Source organism: Rattus norvegicus, chromosome 17 (assembly GCF_036323735.1).
Source record: "Rattus norvegicus strain BN/NHsdMcwi chromosome 17, GRCr8, whole genome shotgun sequence".
Classification (NCBI taxonomy): Eukaryota; Metazoa; Chordata; class Mammalia; order Rodentia; family Muridae; genus Rattus; species Rattus norvegicus.
In genome coordinates this window covers 50,656,601-50,678,785 of record NC_086035.1, presented here as the reverse complement: position 1 = coordinate 50,678,785, position 22,185 = coordinate 50,656,601, and the positions used below count along the sequence as shown (strand labels likewise).

Sequence of the window (22,185 nt, the reverse complement as noted above, 5' to 3'; positions counted from 1 at the left end):
CTTGCTGCAAACCTCCTGTTATCTCTGCCCCCACTCCCACCCCCACCTCCAGCTGTCTTCAGGTCCTGGGATTAAGGGAAGTCTTCCATCTTTATCACTTCCTGATACTTGGCATTTGGCTTCTTTCCTCTCTTTCCATGCACCTCACTACTGGCGGTGTCACCCCTAGCGGCCGCATCTCCGCTCTATCTCTTTAAGCCGGTCCTGTCGCCGCGCCCCTCCCTCACCCGTTGCCTCCTCTGCTCCTCACGCCTCAACTGCTCCTCCTCCCGCTCCTCCTCCTCCTCTTCCTGGGCTCCTCCGCGCCGCTGCCGGCTCGCTGCGCGCTCTGCTCTTCCAGCTCTGCAGACCGCAGCAGCCATGGCCGACATCAAGACGGGCATCTTCGCCAAAAACGTGCAAAAGCGGCTCAACCGGGCACAGGAAAAGGTCAGCAGAGGGTTGCGGGCTGCGGGGCAGGTGGCGCGAGGCGGTGCGGGAGCCGATGGCAGTGCTGGCCTTGCGCTGCAGGGCCGCGGGTTCAGGTGCGGCGCACTGCGAAGTGGAGCAAGCGCCGGGTGGAGGAGTCTCGGTCTCTGCTCCCAGTGATTGCAGCTGTGCAGGATCCATTTAGGCAGCAGGGCCACGGCCCCGCAGTGGGTATACCGGGAACCCGCGGACCTCTTCTCTCCCTCCTTATCCCCCAGGCACTAAATGCTCCAGACTCCCAGAGCCCGCCCAGGGTGGCCACTCTCTTGGGCACGCCTCCAGGGACCACGGGTGGCAGGTGCAGCTGCTCTCTGGCTGCACCCCAAGCGGTCGCGGTCCCTGGTCGCCTCCATCTCTCCCCGCCCGCACCTCTTGAGTATTAGCTCTCCCGCAAGCAGCTCAGGCGTCCACGACCGCAGATCTGGGAGGGAGATTGTCGCATCTTTTCATGGGTGGGGGTGTTGTGGTTATTTGAGTGAGGTCGGTCGAAACGAACGACTTAAGCAAAGAAGACACCCCAGATGTGCGTTGACCAATGGGATGAATAATAAACAACCAACACCTTAGTACAGCGGTGAACTGGAGTTCCAGAGAATGCACATTTCTTCCTAAGTATCGGTGTCATTTTGAAGTCAATGCCCTCTGGAAGGTCAAAAATAAACAACCTCGACTCAAGAGTTTTCTGCACATCTCTGCACAAAATGCTTGTTTCTCTGCTTAAGAATCAGCAAAACAAAACCTACTCCTATCAGAGGCACTGAGTTCACAGTGTTTTGCAAGCCCAGGAGTAAATTAGCTATTGTAATTTTTGTCTCTTCAGGAGATGCGATCCATAACTAGTCCAGCTCTGTACAATCGTGTGTGTGTGTGTGTGTGTGTGTGTGTGTGTGTGTGTGTGTGTGTGTGCGTGTGCGCGCGCCTAGCTTTCCTGATTACTATATCTGATCCCTATGAGGTCTTCGTTTGTCCTGAGCAAAGGACGTTTGTGTTGGAACTTGAACATTGTATTTGAAAATAAATCTGGGCGAGTGGTAAATTGAGCTGCATTTGCTTCATATTGACATTAATTTCTGTCCCTGGGATGAGGATGTCTGTTGTTTTCTCTTCTTTCTGGAAATCAGATTTTCCTGGTTCCTCATTCTGACAGCACTTACCCTCTTGAGAAGTTTGAGTTGCCCCAAAGGCTGAGCCCAGGAGCATGAACTCTGCCAGGCTCAGTGGCTGTATGTAGTCCTCCCTCCCCGCACACATGCACCTTCGCAGCACTGTAAGAGGATTGTATTGCTTTTAATATCTACTCAAGCTCATCCTGAACTCTAGGTTCCTCCTCCTGCCACTCCCTCCGAAGCTGAATTAGCCAAGCAACTCCGGATGCTTTACAGATAATAGCCAGATATCAGCTGTTTGCCAAACACAAGATTTGGATAAGACTTTGTCGTCATTTTCCACATTTTATTTCACCCACTTGTAGTTCCCCTCCCCCGAAAATAATCATTAAATCTCTCCTCTGTGGCTTTTCTCCTACTCGGCTTTCCATCTGTGAAGTAATTTTGTGATATGGTCTGCTTTTTCACATATTAATCTAGGTCACCAGCTGTTAATATGGTCCAAACAAATGAAGGGAACTGTTATGTTTCTGACAGAGCATCCTGCTCTGTATGGACCGTTGAAAACCCATTTCTTCATGCTTAAGGTCAAATGTATATTATGCTAGCACTTGTGGATGGTGTCCACTCTTCTATAACTGGTTTCTTTTACAGGGCTTCATGTCTCTTATTTTCTTCCCTGAGACCATTGCTTATCTGTTGTGCTTGTTGTACTGCAGAAGGGACTTAAGACACCAAAGGGTCTGAGAGTAAGGGTTCTGTCCCCCTTTGAACCTGGGCAGCACAGGGCTATGGCTGGTAGGAGAGGATATAGCTGCCCAGCAAAGCCCATCTGGTAGCTGTACTTGTTGGAATTTCCCAATTGGCTCCCTCGTCTGCTTCTTCGCTCTCTTCCTCCCAATGCACACACCCCATTTCACTAATTGAATGCCAGACATGTTTGCCAGACCCTTTGCTCCTTGTTCTGATAAAGCACATTTTGTTAAAGAAGGTTGACTCTCTTCTTAGCTCTGTTCTACTCAATGGCTTGAGCACAGTTTGGTCCCAAATGCCTTACTGTAATTACTCTTAGAGATGACTTACAGCTTTCTACAAATTTAAAAAGTATGTTTTTCTCTATTAAAAGTTAGTTAAAGTTCATTGGAAGAAGAAACAAATTTACATGTGAGCAGGAACTAAATCCAACAGATTAGGAATCTCGTAGTCCTACTTTTTAGAGATTTTACTCTTTAGTTCTTAGCCTTTTGGCTAAGATAGAGAGCAGAGTGATTACTATCATCTGACATCACGCACATATCTATACAACTGAACAGGCGTGCACTGTGCAGTTGGGAAAGCTATTAATTTCATTTCATAATTATGAACTGTCTTTCATCCATGTAATATTTTACACCATCACATATATGACTGAACATAATATTGGGGCATATAGACTTGAACGAATTCCACTTTTGTATATTAATTTCTCAGTTGTTTCTCCATATAAATGCAAGCCAGTAAAACTAAGAAGAATGTTTGTGCAAAGTCTTAATTATGACCTTAGGTCAATTTCTAAAAATATGCATTTTTTTATTATGGCTGAATTGCTTCCTGACTATTTATACCTTCTTTCTCCATCAGCCCATGGGACACTAGCCAACACCAAGTAATAACATTTATATGTATCACTGGGAAAAGTAGTTTATTATTAATGCCTTTTGCTTACACTTTGAGAACGGAACTGTGACATTTCCCTTCATTTTCACTTTGTGAGATTTTATGTTATTACCCCCTTTTCACAGTGTTTATCTTGTGTGTAAGGGCAAGCATGCTACTAATTTTAAGGCTTAAAACATTTTTCTACCTTTTCATTTACTTTTAAGAGGTCTCTTTATGATAATGAGTGTTTATGTGTATGTCAGGATGCATAAATCTATCAAGTCTGTTTCAAGGCTTTTCTTTGAGGTGGGTAAGTCAGGATCCTGCCAATTGTCAGAAAACTCAAACTGACTTAAAGAAAAGAGGAAATTAACCACTTATAGTAAAACTAGATAATAACTTATATTTGGACCTTGCATAGACATGTGTTTTTTACTATATTAACTTATATGCATTAAACTATATGCTTATGCATCCTTACACATATATAATTATATGCATATATATGTGTACTATACATATTAAATCATCTAATTAACCAGGTCCCTTCACTACTCCCATTTGTAGAGGGAAGAGGTTGATGACACAATTAACTTGTAGCAAATCTGTTTTCCATTTGAGCAGTGCAGGGCTTGCCCCTGCTCTCCCATAGTACCTTCTTTCCATTAGACCAGACAAACCTGAGGCCTCCATGGAGTCAGGGTTTGGCTGTCTTTCTACATCCTCCTCTTAGTGGCTCCAGGAAAGCACATTTCTTTCCTTCAGAGTTCCAAAGAATCTTTGGGTGGTAACACTCCCTGGCCTCAGTGGATCTTGCATCTATCTCTAAAGGAGAAAATTTCCCATGACTAAAGTCTAAGGCTTGAGTCACAGGCCATTGCTAGAATAACTGGGGACTGGGAGGCCTTGAACTGTGTGAACTCAAAGTGGAAAAAGAAAAAGAGTTCCGAGTGCAGAAGAAAGTAGGTACTGGGCTGGCAGAATAAAGGGTGCTACCGAGGGAGCTCTAGGAGGCTGTCTGAGGGTTATGTAAATTAAATATGAGGGTCATCCCATATTTAATCATTAGCCATTTAATATTTAAAAATTCTCATCAAATTAACAGACCCATTATTTTAAAAATCAAATATTAGTAAGAAATACTTAACCATGTCTTTTCCTGCCCTTTCCAACCTCTAGCTCTGATCTGTATGGAAATTCTTACTAACCACAAGATTTCTTAAAATGATGTTTCTACAGCTATTTATGGACCTCACTGTCCATACACATATGAAAGTGATAGATAAGCATGTGGGCCATTCACACTCACCTCTTTACTACCCATCATATGCTATAACAAAGACTGATCAATTCAGCTGCCGAGGGTCTGTATGTTGATACCCGAACGTGCCCCCAGATCAAGTTGCTGAATGGATTATGTCATTCTAGACACTGACTGATCTGTCTTCTTGTTTTTCTAGTTCTTTGTCTTTTTGTGTTCAAGCTTAATTCCCTTGGTGTTGATTCTCTTAAGAGAGACTCTCCCTCACTTTATGGTAATTTGTTTATTTCCTTTAGAAACTTGTGTCTTTAGTCTGTTGCTTCCCTTTGTGTGGCTTGTATTTTTCTTGTTTTACAGAAGCTTTTTTATGTAAAGATATTGATCATATTTTGTTATTATTTTCTCCCTTGATTATGATACCATGCCAAGCACTAAACACATCACCTTAAGGGAGCCTTAAATATCACCTTTCCTCTGATTTTTGTGAAATTGTAAGAATTTTGCTGTTTGTTCAGTTCTTCTGTGAAGATATCATTTTTATGTGTCCTGTCCATGATAGAAACTTTATAATTATTAGGTTGAACTGTGTAGGATTTCCATTTTGATAAGTCAATCAGATATTGATAGACTCATGTGTTTTTTTTCCACTGTCAATTGAATGAAATGAAAAAAAAATGTTGTCTCCTAGCACATGCCATCTAATGTGGCTTGTAGGCTTTCTGAGAATTCTTCTTTTGTTGATGGTGACATTTGGGTTTATTATTAGGTGTGAACAAAATCTTTTACCAGTACGTGTGCATATGTCTGTGTGTTTGTTTGCCTAGAATATTCTTTCTGTGAGTCTAGGAGTCTTTTCTGCAGAAGAACAGCTTATCTGGTTGTGACTATGTTTGGGGACACTAAGAATACTCGATTTGTGGAACACTTCATGATTTCTTGAAGGCCCTGATGTTGCCTACTTCAAACTTTTATCTCCTTCTGGGATGTACTGTTCGCCAAAAAGCATATATTGAAAACGTAATTCTCAGACAGCAGAATTGTGAGGAGGGGTCTAATGGGAGGAGCTTAGGTCATGAGAAACACAGCCTCGGGGATGGATGGATGCCAATTAACTAGGACTTGCAGCTGCCTTTGGTGTCCTCCCCACCCTCAGCCTTCTGCTACTACGATAATAGGGGAAGAAGTGAAGACTCTGGCCAGTTCATTATAAGTTATAAACTTTCAGGCATTCTTTTACAGAATCACAAGCCGGGACATCTTCTACTAAGGCAATCGCATCCCCTCTGTTTGAATTCAAAATTGTGAAAATGAAAAATAATAGTTAATATGACATTCCTATTGGAGTGAGGGTTCCTCCCATTTTGTTTCCACAAAGTCATGTGTATATGCATCTTTCTTCTCCAGCATGAGTAGATTTGAGAATTAAGACCACAGGAAATCATGTTTAAACAGTAGTGGTTGTGACCATTATGTTTTGTAACATGACTTATTTGGGGGAGCTATGAATATATATATATATATATATATATATATATGTATGTATATGTATATATATATACACACACATGCAAAATACATACCTAATTTGGTTATATGTATAATCAAATATTTTTGTGTCCATACATATATATGTATACACACACACACACACACACACGCACAGATACATGTCATTAAGTTTTACATAAAAGAATACTTTGAAGTACATTGAAAAGGAGAGACTAGGTATGAGAACATATTTTTTTAAATTTTTTTGTTGTTTTGTCTTTTGTTTTTTAAAGACTCACTTATTATATATATAAGTACACTGTAGCTGTCAGATGGTTGTGAGCTACCATGTGGTTGCTGGGATTTGAACTCAGGACCTCTGGAAGACCAGTCAGTGCTCTTAACCGCTGAGCCATCTCTCCAGCCCCGAGAACATATTTTTTAAATTAAGTATTTTTAACACTCATTAAAGAATTTTCTATGTAATCATTCAAATGACATTAGAATTTTCTAGACTTTTATAATAGAGATTATCTGAGTAGAACTCCTAACAAAGTTAGTGTGCTGAAAGATATCTGTATAGGGAATGACAATATAAATCTTCCTATGTCATAAGTATAGGTTTCTTAACATTCTTAATAATGGTGAACATTGCAAGATGAAAATGCTGTCCTCAGAGTGTTCAATAATACTTATGAAAGATTATAATGCTATACATATAAACACATACATATATATGGTATCATGCAGAATTAAAGTGCTAATCATTGCAACTACTGAGAATACACTAGCAGACTGCCTTTCAACATGAAAATGCTAAGACTGCATTCTTATTGATCCAGAATCTAAATTTAAGTATTCTCCTTACTTCCTGCACACAGTAAAGGCTCTGATTTGGAAAGCTGCATGAAGCCAGAGTCTTTCTTCCCTAAGCACCTAGCGGCCGTGATTACCTTGACACTACGTAGGACAGATGTACAAAAATCAGAAACCCAACATTTCAGTCATTTCTATCCTATTCTGATGGAGTTAGTTGAAAGCCTAATTTATGAGTGGAGAAACTTGAATATAGATAATGGCACATATTAGTAAACACTTATGCTTTTTCTATCTTAAAGTGTCTTTTTTTTAAAGATTTATTTTTTATTTATTATTGCCTAAATGCATACCTGCAGGCCAGAAGAGGACACCAGATCTCATTACAGATGGTTGTGAGCCACCCTGTGGTGGCTGGGAATTGAACTCAGGACCTCTGGAAGAGCAGTTGGCACTCTTAACCTCTGAGCCATCTCTCCAGACTCTCTTAAAGTGTTTTTAAGTTAATGAAATGCTCATAGCACTTGAATAAATGCACCCCGTCATGGCATCTCACCCCTGTCCAGTACAGGATGCTAGGTTGGTACAATCAGTGCTTATCCTCTTGCCCAGGAAACATGGCCAATGTTTTTACTTCACTTGGAGATTTGTTAAGAATCTAATGTGTGAAAGGCACTTGCCAGATACAGACCTATCTTGAATAATAATATAATAATAACAATAAAGTTAACAATAATAAATTTAGTTTATATTTATTAATATAAATGTTATTTATAATTATTATTAATAATATTTATAAATTAAATGTTTATGGTAACTGCATAAAGCAAGTTTTATCAGGCCATTTATTTTTTGAGATGTCAGATGATTTTGTATTTTAAAGAATAGAGACTTTTTAAGTTTTGGTATAGATATGAATTTTGGACATAATAATACTGCATTATTGAACGTAATTTTCTCTTACTGCGACATTCATTTGGTTATGGGGTTGATCTGGACATGGACTTTCTATAGGTTATGTTTATGCATGAAAGAAAACTGTCAACTAAATTATCCTCTGCATACACACAAAAACAGCAGGAGTTGAAGGAACCTGCAACTTTATAGATATAAGAAACTGTATAAGAAGCCATGAAAACAATTTTCCACAAGGGAAAATATAGTTTGCTATGCAGGGAATTAACCTAGAAGCAGAGGCTTGGAAACCCTTCTAAGAAGGTTGATATTAAGCTAAGACCTTTAGGATACACTGAAGGCTTTATGCCTGTAGAGTATGGGTAGGAATGAGAGAAGTGTAAAACTCAGGAAATACTCCATGCATCTTGCTCTTTGTCTGTATTCATTGAGCATAAATAAGAATTGTAATATAGAATATAGAGTCAGCTGTAAATATTGGCCTTGTTATGACAGCTTCCACCATTTAGATACTTAACTATGCAAAAGAGACCCACTTAACACGTTCCAAACTTAGTAACAGTTGGTCTTAATGCAATCAGATTTCAGCAAATATGGGCTCTTTAGGGGCATACTTGCCCCTTTGGCGCACAGTCAAGACACTGGGTCAGAGATGACTCACCCTTTGAATTAGTAGTAGTGCAAAACTCCTTTGTACCAAGCAGTAAGCTCCAACTCAACCAGCTTTGATTAAACTACCAGACATTCAAAATAAAAGCGAATCATAAAATTTTCAAGTGTTACACATATAGAAAGACTATTTTGTCTCTAAAAGGTTTGATCACATTTGAAATCCTCACAGTTATTTAGCTGTTTATGCATGTGTGCATATGCAATTATTTTGGCACATTCATGTAGAAGAGAAAAAGGAGCGTGTTGGGGGATGAACATAGTCAAGGATGGTACCACTTTGTTTCTGGTGGACATTGCCTTGCTTGTTGGTAGGCAGCGGTCCTGGATCTATGAATAGTCAACATGAACTGATTTACAGGTTGGGAGGAGAGTCTAGTTGAAGTAATCTTCTCAACCATGCTGTATAATGGGTGCAAACTCTTAACTGCACAGATGGACCAAGCCTTGCAGACTCACCTCATTCTTGATAGTAAGGCTTGGAATGTTGAAGATCAAAGTGATGCCTTTGATCGAAAGTTCCTCAGAATTTGACACATTGCTATGGAATGTGCCGATTCTCTAACCTACAGATTCTATAGTACAAGGTCTACTTTCCCAGTCTCTCTGATCAATGAGGGAAGAGGTTCCAGATTTACCTTTTATCCTTCACAAATACGCTTGTGTCCACTGGAATAGATAGTGTTCTTGAACTGTGAGTGAAAACATATGGCCTCCATCTCAGAGCCCTCCTGGGAATGCACATTGGTTCATAATTACTCCTTAAACATAGAGGAAGAACCTGAAAACCAACTACTTCATGTAGTGTGGCTAGGGTTGCTCAGATTCCCAGACCCAGATTCCAGTTTCCCAAATTAGAATCTATGAAATAAGACTCAAGCATACATAATTTAAGGAAGTTCCTTTGGTGGTTTTCTTGCACAGCACAGTGCTTTTGGGTTGGGTGTTTGGTTTCAGCTTCTTATTTATGAGCTTGTAGTGTTCTAATATGGATGCTAGGTAAGCTTGCCTCCAATGTAGGAGAGAGAACTGGGGTAAACAGTGCCCCCCCCCTATAGGATGCTTTAGAATATCCATATTCTTCAAAAAGTCTACCTAAATGTCAGAGACACCATTCAGTTTTCTGGAAGCCAAACTGGCTTCCAGTTACTTTTGGAAGTATGTCAAAGACCAAATGGCTTCCTTACTGGGTATAAGGTACATGTGTGGATGCTTGCATAGCATTATGTAGTCTGTGTAATCTGACTCTACACAGAATGGTTTTTATTTATAGCTGTGCTCATTGATGCAGCAATTTTAGCAGACATAGGAAGATGAAATTCTGGCTAATAAACCATTGCTTTTTCTTTTTTAAGTTAGCAATAGATGAGTGAGTTTGAGAAATATTTACAATTACTCTTATCATGTCCATTTTGTTATGGTCTGAAAAAAATAATTAAATTGCTCGAAGTGAAGACAGGAAGTGATCAAAACTCAGAGGAAGATTTGGATCTACTAGGAGATTCTCCGTTTTCCAGGAAACATTGTTTTCTTGAAGGCTTGTGTCCACTATTCACAGCAGACATTGATTCGCAGTTTCTCATCATGCTTTTGTTGACTTTGATCTAGGCAGTGAATGCTTGAGAGAATAGGAATGTGTTCTCTTCTTTTTTGTGTTTTTATAAGAGTTCAAAAGATTAGTGTTAATTTTATTTTACAAATGTTGGGAGAATTCACCAGTGAGGCAATGTAGGTTCAGGTTGTTTTTATTTCTGGGAAGCTTCAATTATTATTAAAATTTTTTGTATGGATAAAGTCTATTGAGACTGATGGTATCTACTTTACTTTGCCTCTGTGAATTTTGGCTAGTTACTTTAAATACATGAAATAATACAGTACTATTTATCTGACTAATAACTGACATGTCTCAATGTAAGAATTGTGCAAAGCTAGGCCTGGTAGTGCCTGCCACTGATGCGAGAATGGGATGCAGGCAAAAGAGCAAGAACTCACGCTCACTCTCATCTACAGAGCTTGTCAGAGGCCAGCCTTGGCTTCTAACATCCAAAATTATTTATACATTTCCCATAGAATTCCTTTAGAAAGTACTTGTCTTACAAATCTTGCCTTTTTATTTACTTAGTGTCACTTGAAGGACCAAGTTTTATATGTTAATACGGTGACTTTGTAATTTTATTTGTAACTTGTGTCATTAGTGTCTTGTCTAAAAAGTCTTTGCTTAGTCCCAGGTCACAAAGCTGTTCTTCAATTTAATTTGTAGTTGTAGCCCTAAACCAGGTATAGAGTGCCCTATGGATTAAGTTCGGACCTAAGTGTGAGGGGTCTGATTATTTTCATGTTTTATTTTGTGTTTTTGAGGCACATATATGTCTAATTTCCTCAGAATCATTTGCCATAAAAATTATCAGTTCCCCAAACATATTGTATAAGCACCTTTATTACCAGCAGCTGACTGAGGATACATGAGGATAAATGGCTTAACATTGGTCAAGTCCTGCTGTCCATCCTTTTCCTAAAACTGTATCATGCCGCCTTATGATGTTACATTAAACATTGAAACTGCACAATTAGCTTCACCCACACTGTTCTTTTTCAACTGTATCAGCTCCCTTAGGTGCTTTGCAAGGCTAACAGTGTTGGGAACAAGTTGACAATTGCTTCAAAAGTCAGATGGAATTTTTGAATAAAGACTACTTTGAATGAATATAAGAAATGAAGAAAGATTATTATATTTGGACCTTCATTCCACAAACATAGAATGTTTCTTCATTTATTTACTTCATTTTTTTTGTGGCAATAAACAATAGCCTTTGGTATACAAATCTTGTACTTATTAAATATATTTCTAATTATTTTATTCTTTCATTCCAATTATAAACCTACTGTCTTGGGAACTAACTAGATTTCTATGAGAACTCTAATTTTTTCCAAAAGTGGTACTTCAGCGTGTGGGTTAGGTTTTTATCAAGTTGCCACAAGCCATGGTTATCCAGGAAAAGGGAATATAACTACCTCTATCAGATTGTACCGTGGGCACACCTGTGGAGCATTTTCTTGAATAATGATTGATGTGTGCGGACCCAGCTTGCTGTGGGTGTTTTACCCCTGGGCAGGTTTTGGGACTGTACGAAAAAGCAAGATGAGCAAACCACGAAGAGAAATCCCATTAGCAGTACTCTTCCATAGACTCTGCTTCTGTTTCTGTGTCAGGTCCCTCTTATGATGGACTGTGAGCTGTGAGAAGAAATAAACTTTCTTCTCCAAGTTGCTTTTCATTATGTTGTTTTGTCACAATAGAAAGTGCACAAGGACCCCCAGTGACGTATTTATATTACCTTTAATAGGAGCCATCTTTTAGAGGTGCCACCACTTCCCCATCAGTCCACTGGGAACCACTTTCTACCCAAAGAGTTTTAGGAGGCATCTTAGATAGAATGTCACTGCTGTGAAGAGACACTATGACCAGGGCAACTCTTACAAGAAAACATTTCATTGAGGTTCAGAGGTTCAGTCCGTTATCATCTTTTCTAGAAGCAAGGCAGACATGTTGCTGGGGAAGCCAAGAGTTCTACATCTTGGTTGATCTACAAGCAGCAAGGAGAAACTGGATTCCACACTGGGTAGAGTTTGAGCATAGGAGACATCAAAGCCTGCGCTCAGTGACACACTTCCTCCAACAAGGGCACACCTCCTAACACTGCCACTCCCTGTAGGCCAAGTATTCAAACACATGAGTCTGTGGGGGCCATATCTATTCAAAGCACCTCAGGAGGACACAGTCAGTCACAGCAGTATGTTTTGAATACATCTTTAGGGTAGACACAGTTTAGCTTTTGGAGGTATTGCCCAAAGTGGTATTATCAAATTTACACTCTGATAAAATTTTAGTTATAAGTTAGATATTTTGAACCAAGTCTTCCTGCTATCCTTTACCCAAAGTTGTCATTAACCTGTCAGATATGTCATTTTCTCTATATTTTATGTATGTGTATCCATAGGGACATGTCTCCCCACAGACTTGTATTTTAATTAGGTGGTAGGGGAGTGGTCACTTTTTAATTCCTGCTGCATCACCCTTATGTAGAGGAGTTGTGTAGGTGTTGTCCAGATGGGTGAGGATCAGGAAGATTGTGCTACAAACCGTCCATAAAGGTAAGGATCATTTATTCTGCTATATTTTTGTTCCCTGTTCACTGGGCATCCCACGAGTGGTGGCTTTTTCTTCACTTGAACATGGCATTCTAACTCATTATCTGCATTTCTGGACTTAGCCAAAGTCCAATGTCATGACATTATAGCCTCATACTGGGTCACTGAGAGTCACCTGGCTGAACAAATGGAATCTGATGCAAAAGCCCATGTGGCTACTGCTATGGCAACTGGAGTCATCTTCTAATATGTCAGGTTTCCCAGCTTGGCCTTCAAGTACTCGTGTCTTCACCACATGAGTATAATGGGCAGCTTCGGGGAGGTAAACTTCACGTCTCTTTATCTGGTTACACTCTGCAGCCACAGTTACATAGGTGTGTCCCTATGCTGAGGCCATCCAAGATGAGATCTTTCTGTGGTGTTCAGTAGGACATAAAGACATAGCTCTCCTCTAATCCTGACATGATCCTCTCTTCAAAGAGGAGATGGAACAATTGAGACTTTTCCCTCACCTCTTCTTTAGTCCTTGGAAAGGCTCTCTTCTTCACTCCCTTATATGTTTCTCACACAGACCTTGTAGCACTGTCATGCATGGGAGGAAGCAGCATTAACCCCATGAGGAAGGGCTTTAGAGGCTAGGGCTTCCAGGTTTTATTTTCCTTTATGGTCAGGAACACTCTATCTCTGAAGAACTCAGTACAGGACCTCAAGGCAGTAACCTGGATGCAGACACTGAAGTAGAAGCCACGGAGGAAAAATACTGCTTATTGATTTGTTCTCCATGGCTTTCTCAGCCTGCTTCCTAACATAACTCAGGACAACCAACCCAAGGATGCCATAACCTGTGTGCTGGTCTCTCTTTCATAAATCATTAATCAAGAAAATGTTCTTCAGAGTTTCCAATAGGCCAATCTAGTAGAAGTGTTTTCTCAATTGTTCCTCTTCCCACTTAACTGTAGCATGTGTCAAGGTAAAAAATGAAACAACAGCAGCAGCAGCAGCAGCAGCAGCAGCAGCAGCAGCAGCAGCAGCAACAGCAGCAGCAGCAGCAGCAGCAGCAACAACAACAAATCCAAATCATTGAAAAAAATTCCAAGTGCTGAAAGGTTTCAGTTATTGTAGAATATTCCATGTGGTGTTTTTTTTTCTTGAGGGCTGGGGGTTGCACTCGGGACCTTCTGCCTACCAGGTTGATAATTAATTATAACCCCAACCTTCTGGGCTGGTAATTTTCTCTAGATGGTTGCAGTTGGTTCTGGGGATGGGGGTGCGTGTGTATAAACCCTCTTGCTTCTACTCTGCATTTTGAGGAAGTCACTTTCACCTTAGAGCCTTTATATGTCAGTTAGTTGACTATGTGTTCTGTGTGTGTGTGTGTGTGTGTGTGTGTGTGTGTGTGTGTGTGTGTGTGTGTATATATATATATATATATATATATGCATATATATATATTATGTTTAGGGATACTCAGCCACACTCCTTTTACTTTATGGATGCCTTTTTTCTTGATATGCTACGTTTTTCTATGCAAAGCTAACTTTTATGACAATCTGATTTTTGTTGCATGAGAGTCTTATGGTATCTGAGAAGGAGGAATTGTAGTTTGGATTCTTAGGGTCTCAAAGGATGATTTGTATAAAACATAAAGAATATCTGAAGTAATTTAATTTATTATAAGATATCATCATATAAGATTGAAACAGCTTATCTCAAACTGAATACCAAAGAAGTAAGAGAAATATGTTCCATCAAAAACAACCTCATAAACTGAAAAGAATCGAGCCAAGCATGGATGCGTGTGCCTTGACAGAATGACAAAGAACAGTTTTCTGCAAAAAAACCCAGATACTTTCAAAGTCATTAGAACACTGTGTGAGTCCTATATATGCTTAGTAGTGGCTTATTTTTAACTGAATTTTACAACCTCTACTTGAGACAGTATGTTGAAAGTGGAGTTCTTTAAGAAGGGTGCAAAAATGACTCAGGCACAGTGGAGAAACCTTCACTTCAGAATAGGAGACAAGAAGCAGATGATAAAATACTTAAAAGGTGTCTAGACGATCTGTTCCTCTGTGTTAGTTTGAATGAAAATGTCCTCCAGAGACTCAGGTGTTTTAATACTTAGTCTTCAGTGGAACTGTTTGGATGAATTTAGGAGGTGTGGCCTTGCTGGTGGAAGGAAGAAGTCTTTGAGGTTTCAACAGCTTCCCATAGTTCCTTGCCTGCTCTTTGCTTCTTGCCTTTGGGTTAAGGTGTGAGCTCTCAGTTTGCTGCTATCGTCATCATGCCTGCCCATTGCCATGCTTCTTCACCATTACAGAGTCTTAACCTTCTGGGAACATATGCCCAAATAAAGCCTTCCCTCTATGAATTGCCTCCATGCTAGTACTTTATCACAGCAATAGAAGAGTAACTAATATGAATCTTATTTTATTTTATTTTTTTAGGTAATACATCCCTTTAAAATGAAGGTAGTTTTGTTTGATAGCAACAGTCTGTCAATGGATGATGTTGACATTTGACCTCCGGGTCCTATTTCTATGTGAATGACCCACCTGTACAGGGTCTGATTACAATGGGAGGAGCTGAACACTTTGTGGGGGGGGGCGGGCGGGGTTAATTAGAATGACTACCACTCTACAGAAAGGGAAGCTTTGGTAAAAGATGAGTTATATGCTGTGGTGATGGGATGAGAGGACACTGACTATTTGGAAGAAGTTTAGATTATCAGTGGGGAAAGCTTTGGAATGTGAATCTCAACTTTCTTACTTCTAGTTATGGGGTGGTCAAGACTTTCTACACCACAGCTGTCCTTAAAATACAGAATGTGATGCAGTTCGGATCCTGCGGTTAGAATAGAGCTAATGTTTCAAAGATTGGCACAGGTTCTGGTACTTCTACAGATTTAAATGCTAGCTATTTTAATTTGTTTGGATGTCAATGTTTTTCCCAAGGTGACATGTGTATGCTATATTTATATATCTTACACCTTCCTTTAGGGTAGATGGTAAAAGGAAACTGTAAGTATATTCTGCACCCATCTATTTGGACCAGATGGGGAGGCACCATGTTTGAACTGAGAACTCCTTGCACCCAACACATATTTTACTTCACTCCCAGGTGTGCTGATGAGCTGCCTCTGACTTCCTGGTCCTGAGAGCATCTGCAGCACTCCACACTCTCGCACATAGGCATGTGAGCTTCTGCCTCAGCCATAGGTGGAAGAAGTCCCAGAACCTTCTGAGAATCATTGATTCTCTCTCCTGGAAAGACACATCCAGCTGTAGAAAGAAAGACACCCACCCCGTTCCTATTTCTCTGGAAGTTCTGTATGTACCAGCATTTATTTCTGAGAAAAAAAGTTGTTGAGACTCCAGGTAAGGACTTGATACAGCTTATAGCATTTCATCTCTGTCCTGTATTCAAGCTCCAAATACGTCTTTGCAATTCTAGTAGCCTTTTCACAATGATGGTGTTAAATAAAACAAAAAAGCAATCTTACTAGAGGATCACTGGGTTTCAGATATTTGAATTCATTGTTTTTTGGAAAGTTGCTTAGATCCTGCAATGGGTGCTCATTTGTAAGTTCTAGAAAGCACTTAGCTTTAGGGAATATTGGAAATGTTAATATACAATAAAAGTCAAAAGTTTTGTGCCATGCTTATATGTTAGAACATGTTCTCAGTGCAAGGAGGGGCTGTTTTTCAAATCACAGAGTTCTGGCAGACTCTAATCTCGGTAGGTTTGTATTTCAGTGGAACTACCCTGCTTTGCATGGCCTTTCACTTGTCTTTTATGAGAGTCTCTGGATTTCTTTCACGCAATGCTCTTTATTCCTTTCACTACATTTGAATATAGTGAGTTTTAAGAGATGCTTATGGAATGAATGAACTGATGATTATTGGTCTATTTTTTGATGGGAACTAAAACTAAAGTGTTATTTTTAGAAATGGGTTTCTAAGAATATAAATGCAACCCGCAATTGTAACCCTGAAATGTGTGTGTGTGTGTGTTTGTGTTCATGTACTTCATACAGTGTAATCCAAATTTTCTTAAAATAGATTTTTAGTTTTTTGAAGTTGAGATGAAATTAGCTTTAGATGCACGTCTTCTGGTTTTTTTCTCAGTGTCCTTGGAGAAGATAGGTTTGAGGATGGGTCATAGTTGGAAACAGATCTCTCACTCACTGTTCTCATAGAGTGTTAGTGATGACCTCAAGTACATCACAGTGCAGCAGCATTGACATAAACCTCCTGAGCTAGTGGCCACTGTGGTTGAGCCGGGCAAGAGGATTTCTAGATCAACTGGAAGATCAGAGGAGTCCTAACGCATGGCTGTCAAGGTGCATCAAGGACCTTTTCCAGTAGTATAGTAAAACAAAGAAAAGAACGCCTCCATGGATGATGTTGGCCTTTTCATACAGAGTCAGCTGTGTGTGAGTCCTGTGTGTGTGTGTGAACATGCCTTTCATTGTATTGACTGGTGCTGAGAATATCGCTATTCGAGACAACCCCGAATTCAGAGCTGAGCTAATTTCAGCCACCCGTCCCTCTGAGGCTTGCAGTGCAATGCTCTGCTTTCTCACCAGCATCTTACTCTTTTAGCCAGTGGGGGAAAGGCAAGAGCTCCTTGATTTTTAAGCTTTAAGTTCTTGCTTTAGTAAAGTAGTTAATATAGTAACAAAAAGCCCACAGTTCATTGGAATGACTGGTTTTGCTTAGAAAACACATATCTCCTTTGTCACCTTTTCTTTAGAAACTTCATTTCAAGCATTGATTTCACAAGGGGAAATGGACAGGTTGAAAGTCACTATAGTGGCCTGTATCCAACTGCTGATTCATTCTGGTCATATGGTTTAAAGAGATGAGCTACCAAGACATTTATGTGTATTGTGCATGGAATGTTCCTTGTCACACAGAGGCCCTTTTCCCACTCACTCTTTTTTCCCTGAGACCTTACTTCTGGTTCTTCTGTAGGATGTTAGGATTGATAAGCGGTGTCTGTAATGGCAGTGATATCAGCATATTGGAGGATTGGATGATGTCATGGTTTGAATGAACCCCTATGGGCTCACATGTTCGAATACTTGGTTCTCAGATTGTGGAACTGTTTGGGAGTAATGAAGAAGTGTGTCACTCGGAGCAAGCTTGGGGAATTCAAAACACTTGTGTTATTGCCAATGTGCTCTATGCTCCCTGCTTATGGATCAGAATGTAATGTCTCAGCTTGTGCTCCATTTGCCTGCTGCCATGTCCTCACTCTGCCATCAAAGGGCTAACCAAACCCCAGACCTGTAAGCCCAGTTAAACTCTTCCCTTTATAAGCTACCCTGGTTATGGCTTCTTATCACATCGCTAGGACACTAATACATACGGACATGTAAAATAATTCTCCTTTTCTCTTTCAAGCTTGGGAGATGTTGTAGGGAGGTGGTCAGGATAGTAAGTATGCTGCAAAGTTATGTAATGGAAGCACAAGGAGCTACTCAGTGAGGAGACATAGCTGAAGCCAAGCCTTTGCCAGGCAGTTAGTTACTTTGTCTAAACAACAGACAGGTGGTATTGTTCTCAGAGCTTCTTCAAAAAGCTGTGAGAGGCAAATAGAGAGAGGGCAGTCAGCACACCCGGGAGCCATGGTGAGGCAGTACTTGGACAGCTGTCCATGGAGCAGAACTCCTGGGCTCCCTTGGCAGCTCTCACAAGGGACTTTAGGAAAGCTGTAAAAAAGGCACGTACAAACTTTGTCATCTAAGTGATCCCTTGGGTATACTAAGGGAGGAAGAGAGGGGAAGAAAGCTCTATCTTATAACTACTTTGCAAAGATTTGATACATGGAATTTGCAATGGGTTTAGTGTTTACAACACCAAAATCCAACTGGCAAAGTCTAGGTATTAGAAATCTTAGATTCTATGTTTACTGACTTCAGCGATCTGTGAAATTCCAAGAAAATCAATTACTAGAAAGTTGTACAAAGTTCCTGGTGTTCATCTCACTACTTCTAGACTCTCTTTACTTTCATGCTATTGCCTGGTCATAAAACAGATGACTTAGCAGAAAGTGGCCTCTTCTCCAATAACAGAAACAAACTCTCCACATATCTCTCCATCACCCACATCATCCACCTCCTTTGGTCTACCATGTGGTCTACCATGCTTCTGGGGGCTGCTTATTCTCTACTCATGGCGGTCTCCTTCCTGGCAGCCTCACACCTCACATTTGTTGTGGCATAATTTAAAAAAGCACATAACCGGTTCCCGAGAGAGTTCCCACTCTGCATGGATCTGTGTGCTCTTGCTGTTTTTCTGTCAGCTGCTTTCACACACTGACACACTGTCTCTTTGGCTGGTTGTTACCACGCCTGAGACTCATATCACATTCTGTGGGTCGTGCTAGCATGGCCCCACACCACACTAGCCCCACACATTCTATAGCCTAGCAAGGCTTCCTGTCATGGACTCTGCTCACGGTCCCAACAACCCAGTGAAAACAAGACTCAACAACCCCAACAAACCCAACAATCAGGTTTATATGTTAATTATTCAACGTATAATACATCCACACCACTAACTTACATCCAATTGATAAGGATATAAACCACCCACCTAGATAAGATACAGTTTGCTCATCTAGAGCAGAATCCTCTACACATCCATCCCTTAAGAATAGGCATAACAACCTGTATCTATGTAGAGATGCATGATGAGGATTGTTTACGTCTGCCTCCATGTTGCTTCTCCTGCTGCTCTCCTTTCGCTCAGGTCTCCTCCCTCTCTAAAACTTTTCTCCCACCCATCCTTCCTTCTTGTCCAATGACAGGCCTCATTCTATCTTGTACCTGCCTTCACCTGCATGATGACATCAACCTACACACATTCCCAAATTATAATGTCATTAATGTTTAAACACACATTTAGGTATGTTTTTAACATTTGCAAATTCTGTTGTGGAAATTTATTTAAAAGGTATTTTATGATTAAGAAATTGTGGTGACCATAAGGGCTGGTTAAATGGCTTGATTGTGGGTGCAATCAAGGTTTTTGGGGATCGGATAAGCTACTTTTCTGTTGCTGTGATAAAGTACAAAAGAAAACTTAAGGAGAGAGGGTTTATTCTGGCTTATAGTGGATAGAGTCCATCATGGTGCAGAAGGCATGGCTACAGGGACGGAAGATGAGGCAGCAGGAGCAGAAAGCTGGCTGATCACATTTTCATCCATACACAGGAAACAAAAGAGGACAAGAAATGCAGCTGAGTTTCAAAGGTCAAATTCAAAGTGTTCCTTCCCCACCCCAGTGCCCCATTCAGTCCAGCAAAGCTCCACATCCTACAGGTTCCATAACCTTCCCTAACAGCACCACCAATTGTAGACCGGGTGACTAAATACATGAATACATGTGTGTGTGTGTGTGTGTGTGTTTGTGTGTGTGTGTGTGTGTGTGTGTGTGTGTGCGTGTGTGTGTGTGTGTGTGTGGTTAAGTATCATTCAAACAACCACAGGGATCTTTAGAAACTGATAAAGTTGGGAAAAGCTTCAATTCATGTAATTTAGATCTTAGTAACTATCTCCATAAGCATATACTTTGTCTGCCTTTTTGGATTCCTGGGAGATTGATGGTTGTCACAAGAGTCAGTTTTTTTTGAAGAGTGGGGAGTGAAGTGATTACTAGTGTGGGCAATTTCAAAGGAATTGAAAATAGTTGTGTAACAAAATGATGTATTATCTCTCCTTTCTGTCTGTGGGTTCCACATACCTGCATTCAGCAAATTAGACATATGCCAGCAGGTCATTGCTCCCTAAGAGAAGCGTGTATACCACTGCATTGCACTGCTATAACTGACTTCGACATGGCTTGAAGTACACGGGAGGGATAGGTGTGTAGGTTATATGTACACACTGTGCACTTTACAGAGAAGACTGTGTGCATCCCAAGATTTTGTATTGATACATGGAATGCTATAAGTTTGCTCATATGCGTCAACTGTACTCAAGTGTTCACAGGACTACTGTTCATAATCCTCAAAGGTGGAATTCTCCCGAAGTCTAGACATTGAGCAATGGGTAATTAATGTGGCTATCATATAATGAAATATGACTTAACCTTAAAAATAAATGATTCTGTAAACTAGTAGCATGGGTAAACGGAGAAAGCTATGCTAAGTAAAACTGGGAAGGAAAGACCTTAGACACAAAAAACATGTATTGTATAATTCTGCTTCTAGGAAATATCATAAATGGAACATTCACAGGGAGAGATGGCAGATTAAGGGTTAACAGTTACTTGTGGGGGAATAAAGATTTGCTTCATGATGAATAAGGATTCCTTTCGGGTGATGAACCACTCTGATGTAGACATTGATGAAGGTCACACAAGGGATGCCCTGAGTACCATCAGATCGCACCTAAGAAGGGTGAACTTTATATTGAATTTCTGTACAAACCCAAGAAAAAGCAAAGAAAACAATTAAACTAGAACCAAAACTCCTCCAAAGGACTGAGGATGTAGCTCAGTTAATGGAGTGTTTGCCTAGCATTTCTTTTTTTTTTTTTTTTTTTTTTTTTTTTTTTGTTTTTTTGTTTTTTTTTTTTATTAACTTGAGTATTTCTTATATACATTTCGAGTGTTATTCCCTTTCCCGGTTTCCGGGCAAACATCCCCCTCCCCCCTCCCCTTCCTTATGGGTGTTCCCCTCCCAACCCTCCCCCCATTGCCGCCCTCCCCCCATAGACTAGTTCACTGTGGGTTCAGTCTTAGCAGGACCCAGGGCTTCCCCTTCCACTGGTGCTCTTACTAGGATATTCATTGCTACCTATGGGGTCAGAGTCCAGGGTCAGTCCATGTATAGTCTTTAGGTAGTGGCTTAGTCCCTGGAAGCTCTGGTTGCTTGGCATTGTTGTACTTTTGGGGTCTCGAGCCCCTTCAAGCTCTTCCAGTTCTTTCTCTGATTCCTTCAATAGGGGACCTATTCTCAGTTCAGTGGTTTGCTGCTGGCATTCGCCTCTATATTTGCTGTATTCTGGCTGTGTCTCTCAGGAGCGATCTACATCCGGCTCCTGTCGGTCTGCACTTCTTTGCTTCATCCATCTTGTCTAATTGGGTGGCTGTATATGTATGGGCCACATGTGGGGCAGGCTCTGAATGGGTGTTCCTTCAGTCTCTGATTTAATCTTTGCCTCTCCCTTCCCTGCCAAGGGTATTCTTTTTCCTCATTTAAAGAAGGAGTGAAGCATTCACATTTTGATCATCCGTCTTGAGTTTCGTTTGTTCTAGGGATCTAGGGTAATTCAAGCATTTGGGCTAATAGCCTTGCCTAGCATTTCTATGACCCTATACTTCATGCCTAGGACTATATAAGCAAGATATAGTGTATAACCCTGAAATACCAGCATTTGGAAATCAGAAAGAGGAGGAACAGAGTTTAAGGTCATCCTTGGTCCTATACAGGGTTTAAGACTAGTCTAGACTACTTACGATTCTGCCTCAAAAGCAAAATCAAAAAAAAAAACTACCACCGAAAACATGACAAACAACTAACCAATCAAATAACAGCAGATAATAGAACTTACAATATAAAGACTAGAGGCTATCACAAGAACTATGGACACCTAAAGAATGCTGAGAATGGCAAAAATAGTCTTCCCAGGGAAGAGCAAGATCAAGGAGCGGTATGGGAGGA

At 40.5% G+C, this 22,185-nt stretch overlaps 1 protein-coding gene across 4 annotated transcripts in view; it reads left to right on the top strand.

Annotated features, from left to right (window-relative positions):
- Window positions 1-202: 202 nt before the first annotated feature.
- The window catches only part of Amph (amphiphysin), a 243,566-nt gene continuing 221,583 nt past the window's right edge, over window positions 203-22,185 (top strand). Inside the window, exons 1-2 of one of the 4 annotated variants that reach the window (XM_039096042.2) lie at window positions 292-429; window positions 15,631-15,887. Coding sequence is in view for 3 of the 4 variants with exons in the window: in XM_039096041.2 (XP_038951969.1) it covers window positions 361-429 (69 nt within the window). In the remaining variant the exon portion in view is untranslated. Of the gene's footprint in view, window positions 430-15,630; window positions 15,888-22,185 lie in introns of all 4 variants that reach the window. The other 3 variants (XM_039096041.2, XM_063276719.1, NM_022217.2) reach the window with 3 other exon arrangements.